Below are 24,400 nucleotides of genomic sequence, written 5' to 3' on the forward strand. Positions count from 1 at the left end.
GGGAGCCACCGTATCAGCGTAATCTCAAAGGAGCCCAATCCGTACACAATCTGGACCTGAAGACTCGCCCGTATCAAACGATTTGAGCTGCTTCGCAACCCCCAAGGCATCCACTTCCAAGAAACTCACGCCAGCAGCTGTTCGTGTCTCAAACCCTGGAATATTCCATTCGTCCTCCCTGGTGAAGGAATTTCGGAAAACTGCGTTCAACAACTCCGCTTTAGCGGCACAGTCGTCGGTAACAGTACCATCGGCACTGCGCAGCGAAGGCATTGACTGCGTACTGCCGCTTGTGTGCTTTACATACGACCAGAATCCCTTCGGATCCCCCACCAAATTTCGAGACAATGTTTCGTAGTGGAACCTATTAAAGGCATCTCGCATTGAAGTCCGTGCCAAATTTCGCGGCTGTGTGCTTCCTTCAACAACGCCACAGTTCATTTCTTGACCATTCTCGTGAAGCGGCGCTAGTGCTCTGTTTCTCATTACATCGATATTGACGGATCGTCAGCTCTAAAAGTCTTTTTTCTTTTCTTCCAAAAACACTGTAACGTTTATGAAAATTGCAACAGTGAGAAAGATCCGTGTGACCGAAAAGAAGCTAGTGCTGCATACCACGGTCATGATCATGACTGTTAATAACAATAACAATAATAATACAGGCTCAGAGCTCTCTACAGAAGCCTCGTAATCAGTTAAGTCTCGACTGGAAACGAATACGGCGACGAATATCGGACCTCTCCTTTGGAACTCACACAGGCCAGGAAGCGCGTAGAATATGACCAAGGTATTAGAGAAACATAAGCTGACAGTAGTGGCTCTCCAGGTTATTAGATGAAAGGGTACAGATCAAGATTAAGTAAGGAACTATTCTGTATGGGGGTCTGTGGCGAGCAACATGAATTAGTTGCTAGTCTTTATGTACTTGTCTCAGAAACAAAAACAGTGAAACAGTTTAAATCCATTAAAGACAAAATCTCGTACATTGCAATTGTTTCCCGTAATAGCGGCGTTTCCTTGGCGAATGGACGCACATCCTGCGAGGATAAAGAGGAACTGATAAAGGAGGAATTTTACAGTGAATTGTACTTCGTGTATAAATCGCTGCCAAACCACAATGTTAAAATAGTATTGGGTGATTAAAACGCCAAAGTGGGTTAAGATCACATTTATAAACCGTTGATCGATAGTTCAGGTACTCAAGTAGTCAACAGTGACAGTGGCATGCATGTCAGTTTCATTATTGACAACAATATCTGCATCATGAGTACATGCTTTTGATATAAAAACATACCTAAATGGATATCGATCGCACAAGACGGGCAAACCATAAACCACTTTGACCAGGTATGTATCCAGAAGAGTTATGCAAACAGCCTCAAAGATACACGAACCTGTAGAGGAATAGACTATGACACCGATCACTTCCTGCCGATAAGTGAGATGAACTTAAATTTCAGAGGTGTAGGATAGTTAAGCAGACTACATGTTACGGTTTAAACAGATTAATGATGACTGTGTCAGTCATATCATAAAAGAAATGTACCAGAAAGTAAAGCTTGTAACACAGAAATATATGAAAAAGGAAACATTTATGAAAGACACACTAGGAACAATCCTCACGAATGACACTGAAGTGGAATGGATAGAGTGCTTCCGGTATTGCTGACCTCTGATGACCCAACTGACTCTCTCCTATGTGAGTTAGCAGAATCAGAAGACAGCAAACTATAGACCTCCAATAAAGAAGAAATACGACGAATAATAATAATAACAAAACCAATGAGGCTTCCGCGAAGGTCATATTGCAGGAGAGCTAAAAAGGAACAGGGGACCTGTACTGGCATAAACAGTTACGAAATTGTTAAAGAATGTTGGGAAATATGAAAGATTGCTGTCGACTGGAAAATGGTCGTAATTAGACTTCCACCAAAAAAGAACGAGGTTCTGGTAAGTGATAATTATGAGCGACTGAACTTCTTAATGTAAGCCACAAAATATTATCTCAGTGTCTACTGAAGAGAATGATCCCAACTGCTAAAGGAATTATAAGGGACTGTAAATGATATTTCAGAAGGAGTAGAGCAATTATAGGTCAGCATTTTACGCTAAGACAGGTAACCGAGAAATGTTGGGAACATTACGTTGACATTCAAACGGTTTTGTCTGTGTTCAAAACAGCTTATGACAATATATATATATATATATATATATATATATATGGGCACAATCATCAATGTTTTGAAAGAATTTCAGTTTCCCCAGAGGTTAATACGTCCAGAAAACGTGTTTAGAGAAACCATACTGCAAAGTGAATGTCAGTACATGAATGTCTGAGCATTCTGAAGTCATAAATGGTCTTCGAGAACGAGATGTATTATCTCCCACAATTTTTTAACCGATCTTTACAAAAGATAAACAGAGCACATAAAGAATTAAGCCTACCTGGAATAAGACTGAAGAATAACACAAGAAATCGGTTTTCATGTGCCAACGATGTAGAAATTGATACGAAAATATTGCAAGAAGAGCAGGTTTACAAATTAACGAGGAGAATACATTGTCGTGCACAAGGCAACCAATTATGGTACACATTGACAGTTGATGAAATCACATTTAAAACAGTGTTTGGCAAGCGTCTTTAGCGAACAGAATAGAACGTAAATTGAGATTAAGGCAAGTATCGCAGCGGCAAATATGGCATATTTTGGCTTACGGGACGTGGTATGCAGTAGAACTGTTTCTGTTCTCCTAGTAACTATAGATGGGTGTGACACATGTACATTAAGGTAAGAAAATGAATAAAAAGAGCTAGTCTTCGAGAGAAAGCCATTAAGGAAAATATGTGGCCTCAAGAGGGACACCCAGTCGGAGGAAAGGAGAATATTAAAACACCAGAAACTGGCAAGCTTATACTCACAAGCTGATATTGGTCGAAGGATGAAGGAAAGAAGACTTACGTGGGCAGCACACCTAATTACGATGCCTGATGAAAGACTGCAGCGGGTAGAATTCTCAGGATTCTGTGGAAGGCAGAAGGGGCCGAAGAAGATCACGGACATGGTGGAAGGATGCAGTTTGACACAGTCATCTCCATCAAATGTCTATGCGTAACGTTGCAAAGTGATATGAAATTGAATGAGCACGCCAGGATGGTAATAAATAAAGTGAATGCTCGACTTGATTTTACCGGGATAATTTTGGAAAAGTGTAGGTCACCCATTAGGGAGACGGAGTATAGTACGCTAGTGTGGTCCACTCTTGAATACCGTTCGAGTGTACTGCTAACTTATGTTCCATCAGCACGCAAGTCTTTCGAAGGTGCTTCGTGAACTCAAGTGGGAATCTTTGGAGGCAAGATGATGCTCTTTCAGCAAGGCCTTATCGCACCAGTTTAGAGAACCGGCGTTTGAGGTCGACAGCGGAAAGATTCTACTGGCGCCAAAGTACATTTTACGTAAGTACCTCAAAGATGAGATCCGAGAAATTACGGCTCGTACGGAGGCCTTCTGACAGTTGTATGCCCTTGCTCTATTTGCGAGCGGAACAGAAAAGGAAATGACTAGTAATTGTACAAGGTACCCTCCGTCATTCACCGTACGGGGGTTTGCGGAGAATGTATGTGGATGTAGAAATAGGTGTAAGTAAGGTCGTTGCTAGATGTTTTGCAGCCCTATGTGAGAAGTGAAGAATGACGCCCCCTCTTTTTATTACCTTCTTTCTCACCGATATTCACCCCTCCAACGCCACCAACATCCAACGCCATAACAATGCAAATCTCCTATTATACTTTTAGTCATTACCGGACGTCCTGATTTTCTGGGGACAGTCTTCAACTCATATGATGCATGACAAGTGATCTACAGAAACAAAAAGAAAAGGAGGGACTGGGGGAGTTATGGCACCAGGGCGCAATATGATTGTAAGTCAGCGCACGAGGCCTGCTCGAGCACTCGATAGTCAAGGTCATGTTTGTTTTCGTTTTGTACTCAGTAGCAGTTGCTTTAGTCTCGAGGTAGGTAGAGGTAATGTGTTTACTTTCTTCAGGGTAAGTAACAACTTGTTAAGTAACTGTTCCGTACACAACTGAAAACAATTCAGTGGTTTAATTTTTCCAATTCTTCATTTCCCTGCTCATTTGCTCAATTTTTTTGCTGTTGAAAATTAAAATTTGGCGCCCTTTGCCGCCCCTAAAATTGTGCCACCTGATGGTAGACAAGGTCTTGGATATATCTGGGTGATGAGCCTGAGGAAAGAAGAGTGGGCCACGAAAGCCAGGAACATAAAAGATTGGTGGAGAAATGTGGAGAACACGTGTTGTCTCCCAGACCAGAGCGACAGTTAAGAAGATTATTATCGAGCCAGTCATAAAGCGTGTGTACCGCGCAGAGCGCTACCTTTCGTGACAGGGGGGAGGGCCGCATGCCCGGTTCGGGTCGACATGGAGGATTAACGACCGTGAGTTGGCACAGCGGCCAGCCACAGAATGGTTTTTAGGCGGTTTCCCACGCTCGTTTAGGCAAATTCGGCGCTGGTGACCAACTCCCGCCTCAGAGTATACGATTCGCGAGTGGTTAAAATACAACAAACAGGACAAAAAATGGTTCAAATGGCTCCGAGCACTATGGGATTTAACATCTGAGGTCACCAGTCCCCTAGAACTTAGAACTACTTAAACCTAACTAACCTAAGGACATCACACACATCCATGCCCGACGCAGGATTCGAACCTGCGACCGTAGCGGTCGCGCGGTTCCAGGCTGAAGCGCCTGGAACCTCTCGGCCACACTGGCCGGCCCAAACAGGACAAAGTCAACACAATTTGTACACCAATTCCCTCTCTTACGTTACCTTGACGTGTGTGGTATTAAGAAATGCATCCACCCACAAAGTTATGTGATAAAAGGGAAATAGCTAAGTCGTGATAAAGTGGACTTCATATTAGACGGGATAACCGCTATAGAAAAGAAGACGGTTGTTATTAAGTTTCTCAAGTCATGAAGGGCCTGTGTTGCAAAATAACATTAATGAGTGCCTCTGCTCTGCCCTTGTAAATAATTTTCCAGTCCCTGGTTTCAATGAGTGTTGTCGATGGATCTTTTACCTGAGGGTCCAAGAGGTCATCTTCCAGTGGCAACCTCTTACGTTACTCACTCGACCGTCCTATGTGATAGTGGCAGCCCAACGATATGCTCTGTCCACAGTACACTTTTATCTTCAGTTTTGGTTCCTGTATGTAGTTTATAAATCATAAATTTCATCATTATATAACATATTATCCTTAAGATTTTATGTTAAAGTGCTCTCAGTTTGCCTTTTACTGTTTCGCTGTGTGGTGGCTTAATACTAGAAACAACATAAAGTTCATGTTTGATATTGTTGGACGTACCATCATACGGCGAGAGATGGTACACGTAAAGCAGTCACGAACATCTTTGAACATGATCGTTTTGGTGGTCGAGGTTTTACGGGGTGCGGAAGCATAATGTTGTGTGGGCGTACTGACCTACAAGTCTGGCACATTCACCGATCAATATTATTGTGACACTGTAGTCCTTTCCCATGTGCGTCTTTTCAGAGGCGCATTCGGCCCTGACTTCATTTTTATGGATGACAGTGGTTGGTTGGTTGGGGGAAGAGACCAAACTACGAGGTCATCGGATTAGGGAAGGACGGGGAAGGAATTCGGCCGTGCCCTTTGAAAGGAACCATCCCGGCATTTGCCTGGAGCGATTTAGGGAAATCACGGAAAACCTAAATCAGGATGGCCGGACGCGGGATTGAACCGTCGTCCTCCCGAAGGCGAGTCCAGTGGATGACAGTGCGTGACCGCATCGAATAGGGCGGGATACTCTGGGAATGGCCTGGTCTGCCCGTACCCCTGACTGAAATTCCATCGATCACGTGTGGGATGCACTGGGGAGATGAATTGTAGCATGTCCGCTGCACCGGCGACCATCCAGCAGTTCAGCCGCACTGGTGGAAAATGAAAGCCCTGCCACAAAGAAGTCCTTAGATAGATTGCAGCCAGCGTGGGAACACTTGGCAGAGCATCCACTGCTACCCGTGGTGATCACAGATCCTATTCAGAACCATGTTACGCCTTTTATAATGCCCAGGCGAGCAACAAAATCACGATTGACACCACAGTAATTATGGCCTTTGAATAAAAGTGTCATTTCTGTTCGTCTCATTGTGTATTTCTTTGAGTTACCCTCTTTACTATGCTGTAACACCTTTTTATATGAATGATACAAGTTCAATAGAGCTGTTATACTTAACAGGGACACATCATGCGAAAGTTACTTTCGCCATAAGTTTTGCACAGTAGTGAATGCTGTAAACAGTAGTGGCCCTATAACGCTGCCTCTGGAAATAGCCTAGAAACTGTTATAGGCATGCGTATTCAAATAGTGGGATATGTTAACAGACAGAATACAACGCCTATATAAGACAACAAGAGTCAGGCGCAGTTGTTAGATCAGTTACTGCTGCTACAGTGGCATGTTATCAAGATGTGAGTGAGTTTGAACGTGGTGCTATAGTCGGCACACTAGCGATGCGACACAGCATCTCCGACGTAGTGATGAAGTGGGGATTTTCCTGTACGACAGTTTCACAAGTTTACCGTGAATATCAGGAATCCGATAAAACATCAAATCCCTAATATCGCTACGGCCGGAAAAAGATGCTGCAAGAACGAAACCAGTGACGACTCAAGTGAATTGTTCAACGTTACAAAAGTGCAACTCTTCCGCAAATTGATGCAGATTTCAATGCTGGGCCATCAACAAGTGTCAGCCCGCGAACCGTTCACCGGGACATCGTCGATACTGACTTTCAGAGATGAAGGCACACTCGTGTACCCTAGATGACTGCAAAGCTTTACACCTCGTCTGGGCCCGTCAACACCGCCACTGGACTGCTGATGACTGGAAACATGGCGCCTGGTCGGACGAGTCTCGTTTCAAATTGTATCGAGCGGAGGGACGTGTATGAGTATGGAGACAACCTCATGAATTGAAGGACCCTGCATGTCAGCAGGGGACTGTTCAAGCTGGTGGAGGCTCTGTAATGGTGTGGGGCGTGTGCAGTTGGAGTGATATGAAACCCCTGATAAGTTTAGGTACGACTCTGACAGGTGATATGTAAGTATCCTGTCTGATCACCTGCATCCATTCGTGTCCATTGTGCATTCCGACGGAGTTGGGCAATTCCAGGAGGACAATGCGACACCCCATACGTCCAGGATTGCTACAGAGTGACTGCAGGAACACTGTTCTGCTGGCCACCAAACTACCCAGACAGGAATATTATTGACCATATCTTGGATGCCTTGCAACGTGCTTTTCAGAAGCGATCTCCACTTTCGTTCTTCAGTGTAGATTTTATGCCATTAAAAATAATTGGTAATGCGAGTGTTCATAAGGCAGCCAGGGGACATAAAACTTACTAAATCTCGCAAGCAAAGTTCACACCAAACCGACTCTTTCATACTTCTTCTCGACGTAAATACTACGTGTCCGGCCTGTCCTAAGAATCACTGATTACAAACTTGAAACGTCCCCTTAGAACAATTTCTGAATTACTGTGCTGATAAACCTCTTCCACTATTTGCTTTTCAAACAGCTGAGCAAAACTGAACGTACTCAAACATTCACTAAAGTGACACACAGTATTTTTAGCGCAACGCTATCTGACTTTCAAAAATCCCTACAAAAGAATGGCCCTGACTAACATTAACCTATACCTTTCACAAATCACTTACCTCACCAAAAATCTTCGTTACTCTAACTACTGCAATACAGCGAGCGCCACTACTGCCAGCTAAATAAAAGATTCAAACTACGGAAGGCACTAACTACTGATAGGGATAGTTAGCAAATGAAAGATTTTAATAGAGAACAAACAATGTATTTACCTTAATAGTCATAATAGATATAGCAGTTCATGACATCCAGTCTTACAAATTTCAAAACTCCGCCATCTCTCTCCCCACATCCACCCCTGCTGGCGGCTCACCTCCAACTGCGCAACGCTACGCGCTGTTCACACCCAGCTGCCCAACACTACAATGGCAGACAACAATGCAAACTAGCCACAGACTGCACACAGCACAGCCAGTGATTTTCATACAGAGCGCTACGTAACGTTGCCACTAAGAAAACATAAACAGCCTACTTACAAACTATAGTTTTGGCAGTTGCCTTTATTGTCTTGCATGTAGTCAGATTAGAGATTAGCAGCCAAAGTGGACGTAAATACGCGTCGCCCAGACCAACTGCTTACATCCTTTCCTTATTTGCGGCAGTGAAAGGTCCGGCGTAATTTAATTAACGGTAGGAAGAAAAGGAGCGTGACGCGAAGTTCAGCGCCGGTGTAGAGGTTTCCCAGCGAGAGAATTGTAATTAGGTGGCAGCGCCTGCAGCGATGGTCTACAAGATCTGATAGCGGAGGCCGCCCGCCTGCCACAAGGTGGTTTATTTGGTCCGCTAAAGACTCCCATTCACAGGGGCCCGAACGCCATAAAAGTACAGCTGCCCCAGTTCCTATTCAACCGGGAGGCGGAGTGCGTCAGCTCCGCTTAGCTCCACTGACCGGCTATTTGATACAATTCTCGGCAGTGGGCTTTGCTTTCTCTATAGAATAGACCAAGAAACCTTATAGCCTTCTTTAACTGCAGCAGTAACGCTCACACCGGCATTGACGTGCTATACCGCTCAGAGAAATGGATTTTCTCAGTTTCGTAGTCATATGGCGTCGTGCGCGCAGCACAACCAAAAAAATATGGCTCACGTAATTCTTACAAATTTCGCTGAACTTTCTATTTTACTCATTACGTATGTTAGATAAGCGGCATTGATACAGTGAGATTAAAAGCTCAGTGCCGCAGAGGTGAACCTTTTGTACGGTTGAAATCAGTCAAAATGTAATAATATCGGTATTTAATTGTAAGAATAGTTTTATCCATAAGCCGGCCGGAGTGGCCGAGCGGTTAAAGGCACTACAGTCTGCAACCGCACGACCGCTACAGTCGCATGTTCGAATCCTGCCTCGGGCATGGATGTGTGTGATGTCCTTAGGTTAGTTAGGTTTAAGTAGTTCTAAGTTCTAGGGGACTTATGATCACAGCAGTTGAGTCCCATAGTGCTCAGAGCCATTTTTTTTTATCCATAGACAGATATGATTATTCATTATTTAACACTTCCAGACTGAACAGTGTTTTGTTTTGGTTATGATCGATACTTCAGATGCCAGTCAGTAAAAATGTAGTTACATTTTTTTGAGCCTCTTAACATGAATTCCACTTTGAACTCTATCTGAGGATGTGAAAGATGCCAAGACATACAGTGTTTACAGCCTCATGCTAAACTGTAGCCCAGGCCCTCCAGATGCCCTCTCCCCCCCCCTCCCCCCCCCCACCCCCCCCCCCACCGCACCGCAACAACAGTCAAAGTGAATGGATTCCCACGAAAGAAGACAGGTACAGAAACATGGTTTCAATGGTCCTACGTTTATTAGCATGTTACAATGTTCAGAGTAACAATTGGACTAAGAGTGCTGCACGGTAATGCTTGAGCAGAAATATGAAAGGTAATCCACTGTATACAGCATCTGGTGAAATAATGCAGAGGCAAAATGAACCACAAAAGCTAGACAACGAGAGTGAAAAGAAGGGAGTCTCTCGCTTTGTGTGTGTGTGTGTGTTTGTCAATGAGCGAACGTAAATCCCACACACAGTGAGGTCATTAGAAGCCCTTTCATTTAATGAAATCATTGTGTGACGAGTCACTGTAAATGGATTAGAGTTTTAGGGAATGCTAGGAACGTAAATGAGGGTAACAGGGGCAGGGACTTGTTGTGCCAGCTCGTATTGTTTTAGTAAGACAGGACCAGACCAGGAAAGAAGCGCCGTGAAAATTAAGATAGGCGGAGCGGTTTCTACGTGAAACATGGCTCCTTTCAGAGACATTCCCCACACCTCTGAAGACGCGACTCGGATAAAGCAGATCTATGGCCATTCTGCTATCTGCTCGGATGCCTACCTGTTGGCTCATTCTGCGACGCTTGATAAGTTTCACATTTATGTTTACATAGAAGGCCACTCAGACCACCTCTGACAGATAGTCTCTTCTTCCGTAAATAACGATCCTCATACGGCCGATAAATGTAAAATTGTGAGTATCTAAATATTACAGTAACCAGATAGGTACGTGAGGAACTTCAGTATTTCGAACTTTGTTTCTCCAGTGCCATGCAATACTTTTCCTTCCTCCGACTGACCGTAGATTTGAATTTCTTTTCAATGTCAATAAACTTCACTGACAGCCGTATACTTTAAGATATTTTATTTTATTCAGAAAGCAACCAGTTTCGGCAATTCATTTTGCCATCTTCAGGTCACATACGCCTTTATCCAAATAAACGAACTTATCGCATAGCGCCATAAGACACTGGATATCGTGAATCCCAATCGTTATACAAATGCTTCATACAAGGTTGCCGTCACGTCTTCGTATGAAGCATTTGTATAACGATTGGAATTCAAGATATCCAGTGTTTTATGGAGCTATACGATGTTTGTTTATTTGGATAAAAGCGTATGGAACCTGAAGATAAATGAATTGGCGAAACTGGATGCTTTCAGACTAAAATAAAATGTCTTAAAGTACACGGCTGTTGATCAAGTTTATTGACATTGAAAAGTACTTACCACCCGATGTCCCCTGGCCATGATGGACCAACAGTAGATTTGACTTGTGTATTTACAATGAGGAGGAGGCTAATTTTAAACTACATTTTGGCAGTAGAGTTTGGTTTTCTGTGCTTTGGCTTAAACACTCTATCACAAAAACATACGTCTAAATAAATGATTGTCTCGAAGACTGAACCGTCTGTTGCTATACCGTAGTAGCGTCCTGTTTTATGGTCTGCCAGTTCCGTCTCTTTTATATTTACCAGTCACCTCTTTGTGGTTTCTGACAGAGCTACCCACTTTGTTGTATTGTAAACTCCTAGTCAACAAATGTGTGTGGCTTTTAGAGAAGATATTTTTCCTTTTCTCTTGTGAATTGCGTTGACCTCAGCTCTCTCCAAAGAAGGTTACCCCAGCTTCGGTATACCGCTCCCGGTTTGTCGAACTTCGTTCGAAGTTCGTTAATACGATCTTCATTTATACAGATGGCTCTAAGACCAATGACGGTATCGGGTGTTCTTTTATTGTCGGGGCACACAGTTTCAAATACCGGCTCCTTGGCCGTTGTTCGGTCTTCACAGCTGAGCTATTTGCCCTCTACCAGGCTGTTCTTTACATCCGCCGCCACCGACATTCTGCTTATGTCATCTGCTCTGATTCCCTGAGCGCCATCCAGAGCCTCAGTGATCCGTATCCGGTTCACCTTTTCGTGCACCGGAACCAACGCTCTCTTCAGCAGCCGACGGTTCTCCGATTACCTTTATGTGGGTTCCTGGCCATGTCGGTATCCCTGGGAACGAAGCTGCAGATGCCGCGGCCAAGGCTGCGGCCCTCCAGCCTCGGACAGCTTCTTGTTGTGTGCCTTCATCTGATTTTAGCAGGGTCATTTATCAGCGCATTTTATCGCTGTGGCATGCCGATTGGTCTACACTTACTGAAAACAAGCTTCCGGCCTTGAAACCTCTCCCCACGGCTTGGACGACCTCTTCACGCCCTTCTCGGCGGGAGGAGGTCGTATTTGGCCCGGTTACGAATTGGACACTGCCGTTTCAGCCATCGCCATCTGCTGACGGCTGCGCCGGCGCCGTTCTGCCCATGTGGGCAATTGCTGACGGTACGCCACATTTTATCGTCCTGTCCGAATTTTAATACACTGCGCGTTGATCTTGGCCTGCCATGTACTCTGGATGAAATTTTAGCGGATAACCCAGGAGCAGCTGCTCGCGTTCTTCGTTTTATCTACTTGACAAACCTGTCTCAGGACATTTGATTATGCTGTCTTCTTTTAATCCTTTGCCTGTTAATGTGCCTTTTATAGTGTTGTCCTTTTTAGTTGCTGTTTTAACATTGTGCCTCGCACTGCATTCATAACTTAGTCTGGGCGCTAATGACCACTGTAGTTGTGCGCCCTAAAACCACAAAAAAAAAAAACTTTTCTCTTGTTGTTGTCAGCGACTAACGTACCGTTAGTCATTGTTTTATACGTATAACATACAACACAGTTTTGTGATACATTTCTCTACTTGTTTTCCGATGTGAGTGGTGTCTCAGGCTAACGTTCTATGAAGACAGGTGAAGTGCTCGGTGGAGCGCTTCGGTCTGTTGGTTTTGTATCTTCTGTATATGGAAGTCTCCTGAGTCCTTGCAAATACGGTCTTTGGCCCGTCTTGTGCCAGTGGGAAATACATGTTGTCTACAGTCGACCCGTAATACAACCGTGAGCTTAGAAAAAAATGGTTCAAATGGCTCTGAGCACTATGGGACTTAACAGCTATGGTCATCAGTCCCCTAGAACTTAGAACTACTTAAACCTAACTAACCTAAGGACATCACACAACACCCAGGCATCACGAGGCAGAGAAAATCCCTGACGCCGCCGGGAATCGAACCCGGAAACCCGGGCGTGGGAAGCGAGAACGCTACCGCACGACCACGAGCTGCGGACCGTGAGCTTAGAAATGAGTAACAGCACCCGCAGGACGCATCTGTCTTTCCGTGCTGTCAACTCCGAGCACTGGCAGGCCACTGAATAGTGTAAGACACGGTAAAACTTGTATGTTTTACAGGGATTATTCGGCATGATTTTTATATGTTATTTCATCAACGTTTAACAGGAAGTAAGCCTCGTTTCCTGCTGCGGCGAAGCTGACCGTTCACTTGTCTGAACACACTTCAGACCTGCAGCAGTGGACGTGCGCCGCCGGCTAACGGGTCCCGGCGATAACAGAACCGACCCTAGACTATGTGTTCATACTTGTCAGTATTAAGTTGCACCAATACTGTGGTCTGTGAGACATTTGCTAAGGCTCAACGTGATGGGATCAGTTGTTCATTGTCTTGCAAAGAAAAGGCTCAGTTACTGATATACGGGCAATCTTTTGTAGTGATGACCTTAAATATGGCAGACGTAATGCTTTAGAAGAGAGACTTAGTGTTCCTCGTCTTATGCCGTAGCTTCTCTCCATACCTTAGAGAATGCAAAGTACAAATGCGTTTTCTTGCAGAAGTAGCAGGAATATACTGGCGTTCAAAAATAATTAATTTATACTTGTGTTGAGATATGATCATTATATACTCTGTATTCCTGGTCGAAAATATTCTGTAGACAAACTTCTTTGGAAGTAGTACTATACTTTCCCATAGCTCCAATAACTTATAAACTTCTTGATAGTGCATAAGTTTACGTCTAAAATAATTTTTGAACAAATTAACTGAGTTACACTAGGGTAAGGTTAAGCAACTCCGTGATACTAAGCTTTTTCTGTTAGAAATTCAGGAACTTTAGACAACGGTTATTTTGATTTGTATCATGTGAGAGAGAGATGTCCTACAAAGCATGTCTGTCATATACATCACAAATATCGACTTGTTATTTCTTGCAATTGACTTACAAATTTTGGTAGTAGAACTAGGTAACGCCGTGATATTGAAGTAATTCCGTGATAGTGTTCAAGTTACTCCGTGATAGTATGTTATTTATCATTAAGAGCACCTACACATACCTGCGTCGATGCCTTTGCAGATAAAAATTACTAGGAGTGACTTCATCGTAATATATTTGCTGTCTTTAATTCTGCGAGGACGTACCTACACATACCTGCATCGATGCCTTTGCAGATAAAAATTACTAGGAGTGACTTCATCGTAATATATTTGCTGTCTTTAATTCTGCGAGGACGTACAAAATCTGTTCTGGATATCTTCAACAGTTTGAGAGGCACTGTAGGTGGGCATGTTACGTGGTACACCTCATAAAGTGTGAATGGCCCTAAACCTACACTCCTATTACTTCGTCAGCAGTTCAAGATATCGAATCGTGAGTCCGTGCAAAAGAAAGTAGAGAACACGCATGCCTATACCAGTTTCATTGGCGCATCAGTTTATATCATACCACATCAAAAGGAATGGTACTAATCAGCGAGGATGCAGTACAACACAAAGGATATCGGAACAGTATTAATCGATGAAGTAACTGAAAAGTATTTGAACAGTAAAACACATGAAAAGTTAATCCTATATACTGAATACAAATAAAGTACCGAATTGTCCCCAATAGTATGTATGTGTGTCTTACCGACAACACTAGACTGGCGGAGACCGCGAATTGGTACCAACTGAAATCGAAATGGCAAGAGGGTTCAATGAACCATGGACCTTGCTGTTGGTGGGGAGGCTTGCGTGCCTCAGTGATACAGACAGCCGTACCGTAGGTGCAACCACAACGGAGGGGTATCTGTTGAGAGGCCAGACAAACGTGTGGTTCCTGAAGAGGGGCAGCAGCATTTTTAGTAGTTGCAGGGGCAACGGTCTGGATGATTGACTGATATGGCCTTGTAACACTAACCAAAACGGCCTTGCTGTGCTGGTAAGCCGGCCGCGGTGGTCTCGCGGTTCTAGGCGCGCAGTCCGGAACCGCGCGACTGCTACGGTCGCAGGTTCGAATCTTGCCTCGGGCTTGGATGTGTGTGATGTCCTTAGGTTAGTTAGGTTTAAGTAGTTCTAAGTTCTAGGGGACTGATGACCACAGCTGTTAAGTCCCTACTGCTCAGAGCCATTTCAACCGTTTTTTTGTGCTGGTACTGCGAACGGCTGAAAGCAAGGGGAAACTACAGCCGCAATTTTTCCCGAGGGCATACAGCTTTACTGATGATGGCGTCTTCTTGGGTAATAAATTAAGAGAGCTGAATGAAACCAGTCTCTGGACTGAAGACCACAACAACAAAATAGTAATCTACGGTTAAAAAGACTTACTTAATTTGAAGAAAGGTAGTCATGCCACTTAAGGTCTGTCTGATAACTTGACAGCTCAGCTCGATGATATTTTTTATTTTACTTCAGACAATAAGTTATCTGGAGTGGCGAAGGTAAATGGGACAGGCTGTGTAACAAAGAGTTTTGCAAGACGGTCAGTGTGTTTCCCCTGGGCAGTATGTCATAGGAGGGAACTGCGATCACTCTAGGAGACGTGCTCGAATAGCGAAAATACACTCCTGGAAATTGAAATAAGAACACCGTGAATTCATTGTCCCAGGAAGGGGAAACTTTATGGACACATTCCTGGGGTCAGATACATCACATGATCACACTGACAGAACCACAGGCACATAGACACAGGCAACAGAGCATGCACAATGTCGGCACTAGTACAGTGTATATCCACCTTTCGCAGCAATGCAGGCTGCTATTCTCCCATGGAGACGATCGTAGAGATGCTGGATGCAGTCCTATGGAACGGCTTGCCATGCCATTTCCACCTGGCGCCTCAGTTGGACCAGCGTTCGTGCTTGACGTGCAGACCGCGTGAGACGACGCTTCATCCAGTCCCAAACATGCTCAATCGGGGACAGATCCGGAGATCTTGTTAGCCAGGGTAGTTGACTTACACCTTCTAGAGCACGTTGGGTGGCATGGGATACATGCGGACGTGTATTGTCCTGTTGGAACAGCAAGTTCCCTTGCCGGTCTAGGAATGGTAGAACGATGGGTTCGATGACGGTTTGGATGTACCGTGCACTATTCAGTGTCCCCTCGACGATCACCAGTGGTGTACGGCCAGTGTAGGAGATCGCTCCCCACACCATGATGCCGGGTGTTGGCCCTGTGTGCCTCGGTCGTATGCAGTCCTGATTGTGGCGCTCACCTGCACGGCGCCAAACACGCATACGACCATCATTGGCACCAAGGCAGAAGTGACTCTCATCGCTGAAGACGACACGTCTCCATTCGTCCCTCCATTCACGCCTGTCGCGACACCACTGGAGGCGGGCTGCACGATGTTGGGGCGTGAGCGGAAGACGGCCTAACGGTGTGCGGGACCGTAGCCCAGCTTCATGGAGACGGTTGCGAATGGTCCTCGCCGATACCCCAGGAGCAACAGTGTCCCTAATTTGCTGGGAAGTGGCGGTGCGGTCCCCTACGGCACTGCGTAGGATCCTACGGTCTTGGCGTGCATCCGTGCGTCGCTGCGGTCCGGTCCCAGGTCGACGGGCACGTGCACCTTCCGCCGACCACTGGCGACAACATCGATGTACTGTGGAGACCTCACGCCCCACGTGTTGAGCAATTCGGCGGTACGTCCACCCGGCCTCCCGCATGCCCACTATACGCCCTCGCTCAAAGTCCGTCAACTGCACATACGGTTCACGTCCACGCTGTCGCGGCATGCTACCAGTGTTAAAGACTGCGATGGAGCTCCGTATGCCACGGCAAACTGGCTGACACTGACGGCGGCGGTGCACAAATGCTGCGCAGCTAGCGCCATTCGACGGCCAACACCGCGGTTCCTGGTGTGTCCGCTGTGCCGTGCGTGTGATCATTGCTTGTACAGCCCTCTCGCAGTGTCCGGAGCAAGTATGGTGGGTCTGACACACCGGTGTCAATGTGTTATTTTTTCCATTTCCAGGAGTGTAATAACGATGGTTAAACGGTGCTTCGCGTGGCAGCAGTAGGAGCGGATTTGAGTTGTGGTCTCTGCGGACGGCGCGTGTAATGAGGACGGCTCGCGGACCGGCCGTGGCGCCGCCAGACTGCCGGCCGGCGTATTGCGCCGCCCCCGCCGCCCCCGCCGCCCCCCGCCGCGCGCCGCGACCCCTGCCTATTACGCTGTGCTGATTTATGTGGGAGCCGGTATCGCGATCCGGTAAGCAAGTGTAGCGGCGCGCAAATCGTGCTAGCAGTGCGGCACTAAATCACGCGCTCAACAAGCGGGCCGTGCTGGGCTGCGTAAGCGGGGGGGAGGGAGGCGGGAGGCGGCATCCTAGGGGGGGGGGGCAAAGTAAACTAAACTCGCCGTTATGGCGATCACTTTATCTCGCAGCGGAACACGGCAGCGTGGCAGGCCTACTCCCCAAGTGCTCTGCCTGCTTTTTAATAGATGTCCAACGAGGGGGTTCTTATATGGCGTATTTTAAAATTTCTCATAGTTTTCTTCTTAGGATACGAGATCAGTTTGGTTCCATTCAATGTAAAACAGAGCAGTGTCAAATTCCGGTTTAGTAGGATAATGGGAAAGGGTCCCCCTAGGTCGTCAAAGTCGGCAAAACCAGAACAAGAAAGAAACCCATCAACTTAGGAAAATATTACTTCGTAATAAATTGATTCGTTACTTGATTTACGCTGGTTGCTTTCTCCTTTTATGGATCGCATTGGTTGGATGGTATGACAAACCAGTGACCCCTCATAAAATAGTCTCCACTGTCCCTAACACTGGAATGGGGATGTTTCTTTATTTGTTTCACTCTGTTATGTCCTACATTGTTGCATCCCTAATGTTCATAATGTATTTATTATGCTGTTACATTCCGAATGTTCCGCTAACACTGATATGCGGTGGGAGTTAGCGAACTTCGCGCAGGCTGTTGTTCATGCGACTGCGAATTCCGATTCCGCCACCCCTCTATATAAATGGTGATTCCGTGACGATGTTACAAACTTTCAGGAATGATGGAGCAAGCTAAATGCATCAAGGAATGTCTGGTAAACAGGGTCCAAAATGCATAACTTAAGAGCTACAACCACATGATTCATTTTCGATACTGTGGAAAACATCTCTTCTATTGAACAAGTGCTCTAAGCACTTAAGATATAAATTCCAGAGCCTGTGTTTACCGGACTTTTCTTCATATATTTACTCTTCTGCATCGTTCTTGGATTCCCCTGTATTTTACCTTCGTGGGATTTTCTGTTGACAATACTCAGTCATTCACAAGAAACTGCCACATTCAGCTAGTGAACACTAGACAGGAGAAGATAGGCGCTCGAATAACGCTTCCTTAAGAATTGTACAGAAGCGTGTGCACTACTTAGCAAGTTTCATTTTCGACACCCTTGCGCACGATCGGGGGAAAAACAGGTATTCCAGTCTAAGTTGAAAGATTTCATTGCGGCAAACTGCATCCATTCTGTACAGGAGATCCTCTAAATAGCTCACAACTTTTGTGTGTGATGTGTTGTTCATTCATACATACCGTCATAATTTACTTTACAAACTTTTTTCAGCGTTTGGTAAACTACGAGGGTCACTCCAAAAGAAATGCACACTATTTTTTTAAACCCATCTTTTATTCTACATGTTTGAAAGTTTTACAGTGTGTAGATACATCCTTTAGGAACAATATTTTCATTTCTCCACATAATTTCCATCTCTCTCAACTGCCTTACGCCATCTTGGAACGAGCGCCTGTATACCCGCACGGTAAAATTCTGGACCAACCTGTTGGAGCCACTGTTTGGCAGCGTGCACAAGGGAGTCATCATCTTCAAACCTTGTTCCACGAAGAGAGTTTTTCAGTTTCCCAAAGAGATGATAGTCACATGGAGCCAGGTCAGGACTGTAAGGTGTTTACCGTTTTTCTTGTTTCTTTGTGAGCCACTGTCAACAACCTGGGAACCCAACTGGCACAAACCTCTTTTAACGCCAACACTTTCAGTATTCTGCAAACACTTCCTTCCTCTATCCCAACGTAGCGTGATAATTAGTTCACTGTGATGTGTCTGTCAGCACTCATCAATTCTTCAACTCTCTGCACATTGTTTGGAGTGTGTGCAGTACGAGGCCTGCCGCTGCGAGGACAATCCTCAATATTGCCGTGCCCGCTTTCATCACGTAACCTGCTTGCCCACCGACTAACTGTACTGCGATCGACAGCAGCATCTCCCTACACCTTTTTCAACCTCTTGTAGATGTTCCCCACTGTCTCGTTTTCACAGCACAGGAATTCTGTGACAGCACGTTGCTTCTGACGATCGTCAAGTGTAGCAGCCAACTTGAAGACATGGTGTGACGGCGCCACTCACGGGAACAGGCTGAACTAAGTATGCAAAGAAGCAGGAAGGATGTATCTACACACTGCAAAACTTTCACACATGCAGAATGAAAACTGTATTTTTACAAAAATAGTGTGCATTTCTTTTGGAGTGACCCTCGTATGTAGTGACTCCTTCCATGGCCAAGTAGTTTCGAAGCGCATGGTCCCTCCGAACCTGATGAGAAAATATAACATAAAGTGAGCAGTGCGATCGGAGCCCTTCCAGCCCGCACAACCCCAGAAGTCTTTCAATTCTGAGAGAATGAAGCGTAGTTTTAAGTACACTGTCTTCATCTTCAGCTCCTTTACGTTTGCTCGCGTACCAATCGCTTGAAATAACTTTAAACAAATGTTAATTTCAGTCACCAATGAACATGGCCAACGCATTACATCTTAAACCTTAAAAGTATTCAAATAAGAACAAATGAAATACCAGTAATGATCTATAATGGAATTGGACAATTTGTTTCTAATAAAAAATATTAAGCTCTTATCTCTTCGACCACAAATCTCTTTACAGCAAATCCTTTACAGTGGCGCGGAACTGAAGATTTCATCAACGTTCTCCATCTCGTTTTTAAACAGAAGATTTTGCATTATCCAATTAACAGAGTTACGAAGTTTATGAAAGACAACAGTAAGTTATTTATAAAAAAAATGGAAATAGAAGTAATATTTGCTTCAGTATTTGCGTATCGCCTTTAGTTGTCAAGGCATAAAAAGGGACTTTATCAAAGAATAAGATTTTGTAAATGTATTTGTGATTTATTCCTCATATTTGCCTCAGAAACGTTGTACACAATAGTCTGATAGATATGCAGCAGTATTAATAATCAAGCTGAAAGTAATGAAGTTAGTGGTTCATTAGTTACTTCCGAAAAATATTTCTTAGATAAGAAATAAATATGACTTTTATGCGACTGTTTTTTTCAAATGTAGGAACCGAGGTGCACCCCTTCTTCTTTTGTTATTGAACTCAAGTTACATACAACTCTTTTCTTGTGCATTGGAACTAAACTGCGAGTGGGAAAAGAAATAGTAAAACTTGAAAAATTAGAACCACCCTAGTGTTGAACTCTTGTTGAGACGCTGTCAGCACGTTTTATTGGATTTTTTTAAATTTTACAGTTCTCACAACATTTACTCTCCTCTAGGATACCAACAAAAGGGCAAGGAGCAGATAGCAAAACAAGGGCTAGAGTTAAAAAAAAAATGCCGTTTGATGCTGTTATTAGCACCCTGCGCGTGTCTGAACAAATGTCTGCATTCATGTAGCTGTTTAAAAAACGTTAGAGGAAGCCCTGTGACTTAATGTTACAAAACTGAAAGTTTCTAAAATTTTTGCGGATTTCTGTGTATTTTCCGATATTCTGGAAAAGTAGCTTGAGATCTTCATGGCCCCAAACTCGTTTTTGCACCATTTCCCGAGAGTTCTATTTTTTAAATTAAGCAACTTATCACCTGCTACATATTTGCCAAGTAACTTAATGAGCATAAAAATGTGCAATAAATGTCACTTATTCACAACACAGGTAACTCTACATTACAAGCACTGTAAGCTCCGCTCGATACATCAGAACTTAATTGCACGATTCCGCGATTTACTAACATGTGCTGCATATCGTTAGAGGGGCTTACGACCATTAAAGTAGGACACTTTTCTATAATGCGCTGTTCTGCGAAAAAACCAACCACAATCAGCATAGCGTAGTATAAAGCGTAACTTTAAACTAGGATCGAGTTTATAAGTTTCACTTTCGTTTAACCGCTATTACTCAGAGGCAAAATAATTGTTCTCTGAACGAGAAACACGCCACGACGAAGGCACTGGCGCCTCAAAACGTATTTTTTGTTCAAACGGTAACAAACCATGTTTTCACAAGATGAGAGATGTCCACTATTTCTGGAAACATACAAATAAGCTTTCACCTTTTTTAAAGTTCGTGGTGTCGATGGCACTTTTATTCTTTAGATGTGTACAGTCAGAACTACGCTAATGCAAACAGACAGGTATCACGCACTACAGGAATGATGTACGTAATTTCGGGGTACTCTTTGTGACACCATAGCTCTAATGCTGTACTGATTTATTTTGCCTTTTTTTCATTTAATATTACATCGGTAAGCTCCTGTAAATGTCTTTGATTGAATAGATAACACGAAATTGTATACTCTTTTCTTTGTTAAAAACTTTGGTGTCTTGATTTGATTCTATGCAAAGTAGTGTATCTGTAATTTAAAATCTTTGTCCCATTTGGAGGGAACAAAACTTACTGTATATAATTGTAATTTTGTGTGAATAATTTTTTGTAGAATTGTCAATATGTGAAAATGTTCTGTCTTATTTAATGTATTTGGTTGCTGTTATGTAAATTACTGATCCTCACTTAGGGTTCTTAGTTAGTTTGTATGTAAATGGTGTAGTGGTTCCCCTCAGGAACGGAACTGTGTAGCGCGCGCAAATTGTGGTTGGCATAGGTGGAAAAGGTGAAACTGATAGTCAGTCGGGAACGAGCCACGAGTCGGGGACGAGCCAGCAGTCGGGGACGAGCTACGAGTCCGTGCACTGCCATGTAAGAAATGCATATTGTGCTGATGCCGAGAGAGGCTTTTCCTGCTTCTTTCCAAGGCCTCGGATGGATGGATAACTAGCTGGAACTATTCTGAAGTTTGTATCTATCATCGCCACCAAGAAATGACAGAGTCCAGCAATTCTGCCTACAATTTCACCTACCAACATGCAGTTGCCACCACATTGCGCAATCATTGCAACGTAATACTATAATGATGTACAGTGAAGGATCAGCTTAATGGACGTGCTAATGTGCTGAAATATAAGGTAATTTGTATCTGAATTTATGTACCTACCTTGATTTTTCTCCTCATCATAACACCTCTCAGGTTCCTCTCCGTTTGAGCTAAAGTGATATCCGAGTGTCCTTACTAAAAGAAATTAAAGCCTAGAGTTTTGCTAATTAATGCCTCTTGAACTTAGTAAAAAGAAAGTTAAAGTTAATGTGGCAAGAGAATAGTTAAAGTAAATGTTGTTTGCTGAAAATATTCTCATTAAAACTGCTTTTTAAAGTGCTGTTGCCAACTTCAAAATTAAAAGTTCTTAAGACTGAGGCTTATAAAGTAAATGATCACACGGTTGTCTGTAGTAAATTCAAAAAGGTGAGTCAGTTTCTTGCAATTTTGTCAACATTGTGTTTGGCTGTAGTGAAAGTGGGAAACTGCAATAGTAGAAAACTATATGTTCATGATTGCTAAGTGTTTGTCTTTCTTGTGTATTAGAAGTGCATATTAATAGTAATGTTATAAAGACCATTCAATTTGTGTAAGCCCTGAATGTAATAGTGTGTTTCGGTACATGTTATAATTTTGCAAATAGTTTGTGCTGCTCTAACTGTTAGTTTCAATCTTAAAACATATGTGTGTGTCAGAGTTCATTGCACTCGCATGTGGCTAAGTCTAGGTTGTGTTTGTCCATTATAGTTACTTATACCTACTTTCTTAAACGAGAACGTTGATCTTTCTCTTGCCTAATTAGGCTGGCGACCGTTTCCTTTATCAATTGAACAGTACAGATAGGCAAAATTTTGTTTGTTACTGTTGAAACATTTACGTAACTCTGACTTTCATTCCGGTAAGCCATTCCCGTTAGGTACAACACGGTTAACTTAGCAAAATTCCTTTTAGAGGGTAACACCGTTCTGTTACTTTATACCTATATCAATCTAACATAATAATTCTGTTTGCAAACTGCCTCCAGTTTCGAGGTTATGGTATAGTAGCAGCAGAAAGGGAGTGTTATATATTCGACGGCAGATGATACAGCTGTCGCTCTCGACAGTCGATTTAAGCTCCCAAGAAAACAGAAAATCTGTGAAAAGCAGCCGCCTGTGTTGACTGGTGGTGAGTGCGCGCGCGGTCACTGACCTTGAGGAAGTCTCGCAGCCAGAAGACGTCGGGCTTGGGGTCGCCCACCACCTCGCACTGGATGACTACGGTGTCGCCCTCGCGGGCCTCGGTCGAGCGCGGCTTCGTCAGGAACATCGGCTCCTGGGAGTACCTGCCGGCACACGACACACCACTGCACGGAGCGGCCTCAGGGGCGGCGAGCTCTCTGCGTGCTGGCGCTCAGCTTCTACGAGGTGCATTCAAGTTCTAAGGCCTCCGATTTTTTTTCTAATTAACTACTCACCCGAAATCGATGAAACTGGCGTTACTTCTCGACGTAATCGCCCTGCAGACGTACACATTTTTCACAACGCTGGCGCCATGATTCCACGGCAGTGACCACTGGAAAATCGCTGAGGCAATAGCAGCACGGCTGGTGAACGTGCGGCCACGGAGAGTGTCTGTCATTGTTGGAAAAAGCCAAAAGTCACTAGGAGCCAGGTCAGGTGAGTACGGAGCATGAGGAATCACTTCAAAGTTGTTTTAGCTCGATGTGCGGGTGCGTTGTCTTGGTGAAACAGCACACGCGCAGCCCTTCCCGGACGTTTTTGTTGCAGTGCAGGAAGGAATTTGTTCTTAAAAACATTTTCGTAGGATGCACCTGTTACCGTAGTGCCCTTTGGAACGCAATGGGTAGGGATTACGCCCTCGCTGTCCCAGAGCATGGACACCATCATTTTTTCAGCACTGGCGGTTACCCGAAATTTTTTTGGTGGCGGTGAATCTGTGTGCTTCCATTGAGCTGACTGGCGCTTTGTTTCTGGATTGAAAAATGGCATCCACGTCTCATCCATTGTCACAACCGACGAAAAGGAAGTCCCATTCGTGCTGTCGTTGCGCGTCAACATTGCTTGACAACATGCCACAGGTGCAGCCATGTGGTCGTCCGTCAGCATTCGTGGCACCCACCCGGATGACACTTTTCGCATTTTCAGGTCGTCGTGCAGGATTGTGTGCACGGAACCCACAGAAATGCCAACTCTGCAGGCGATCTGTTCAACAGTCATTCGGCGATCCCCCAAAACAATTCTCTCCACTTTCTCGATCGTGTCGTCAGACCGGCTTGTGCGAGCCCGAGGTTGTTTCGGTTTGTTGTCACACGATGTTGTGCCTTCATTAAACTGTCGCACCCACGAACGCACTTTCGACACATCCATAACTCCATCACCACATGTCTCCTTCAACTGTCGATGAATTTCAATTGGTTTCACACCACGCAAATTCAGAAAACGAATGATTGCACGCTGTTCAAGTAAGGAAAACGTCGCCATTTTAAGTATTTAAAACAGTTCTCATTCTCGCCGCTGGCGGTAAAATTCCATCTGCAGTACGGTGCTGCCATCTCTGGGACGTATTGACAATGAACGCGGCCTCATTTTAAAACAATGCGCATGTTTCTATCTCTTTCCAGTCCGGAGAAAAAAAATTGGAGGTCTTA

At 44.3% G+C, this 24,400-nt stretch overlaps 1 protein-coding gene across 1 annotated transcript in view; it reads right to left on the reverse strand.

The window, feature by feature from the left end:
* Nucleotides 1-24,400, reverse strand: part of LOC126188350 (titin homolog) — a 1,721,077-nt gene that overhangs the window by 691,658 nt on the left and 1,005,019 nt on the right. The window contains exon 37 of the mRNA XM_049929949.1: nt 22,942-23,074. Coding sequence (XP_049785906.1) covers nt 22,942-23,074 — 133 coding nt within the window. The remainder of the gene's footprint in view (nt 1-22,941; nt 23,075-24,400) is intronic.

This window comes from Schistocerca cancellata, chromosome 5 (assembly GCF_023864275.1).
Source record: "Schistocerca cancellata isolate TAMUIC-IGC-003103 chromosome 5, iqSchCanc2.1, whole genome shotgun sequence".
Lineage (NCBI taxonomy): Eukaryota > Metazoa > Arthropoda > Insecta > Orthoptera > Acrididae > Schistocerca > Schistocerca cancellata.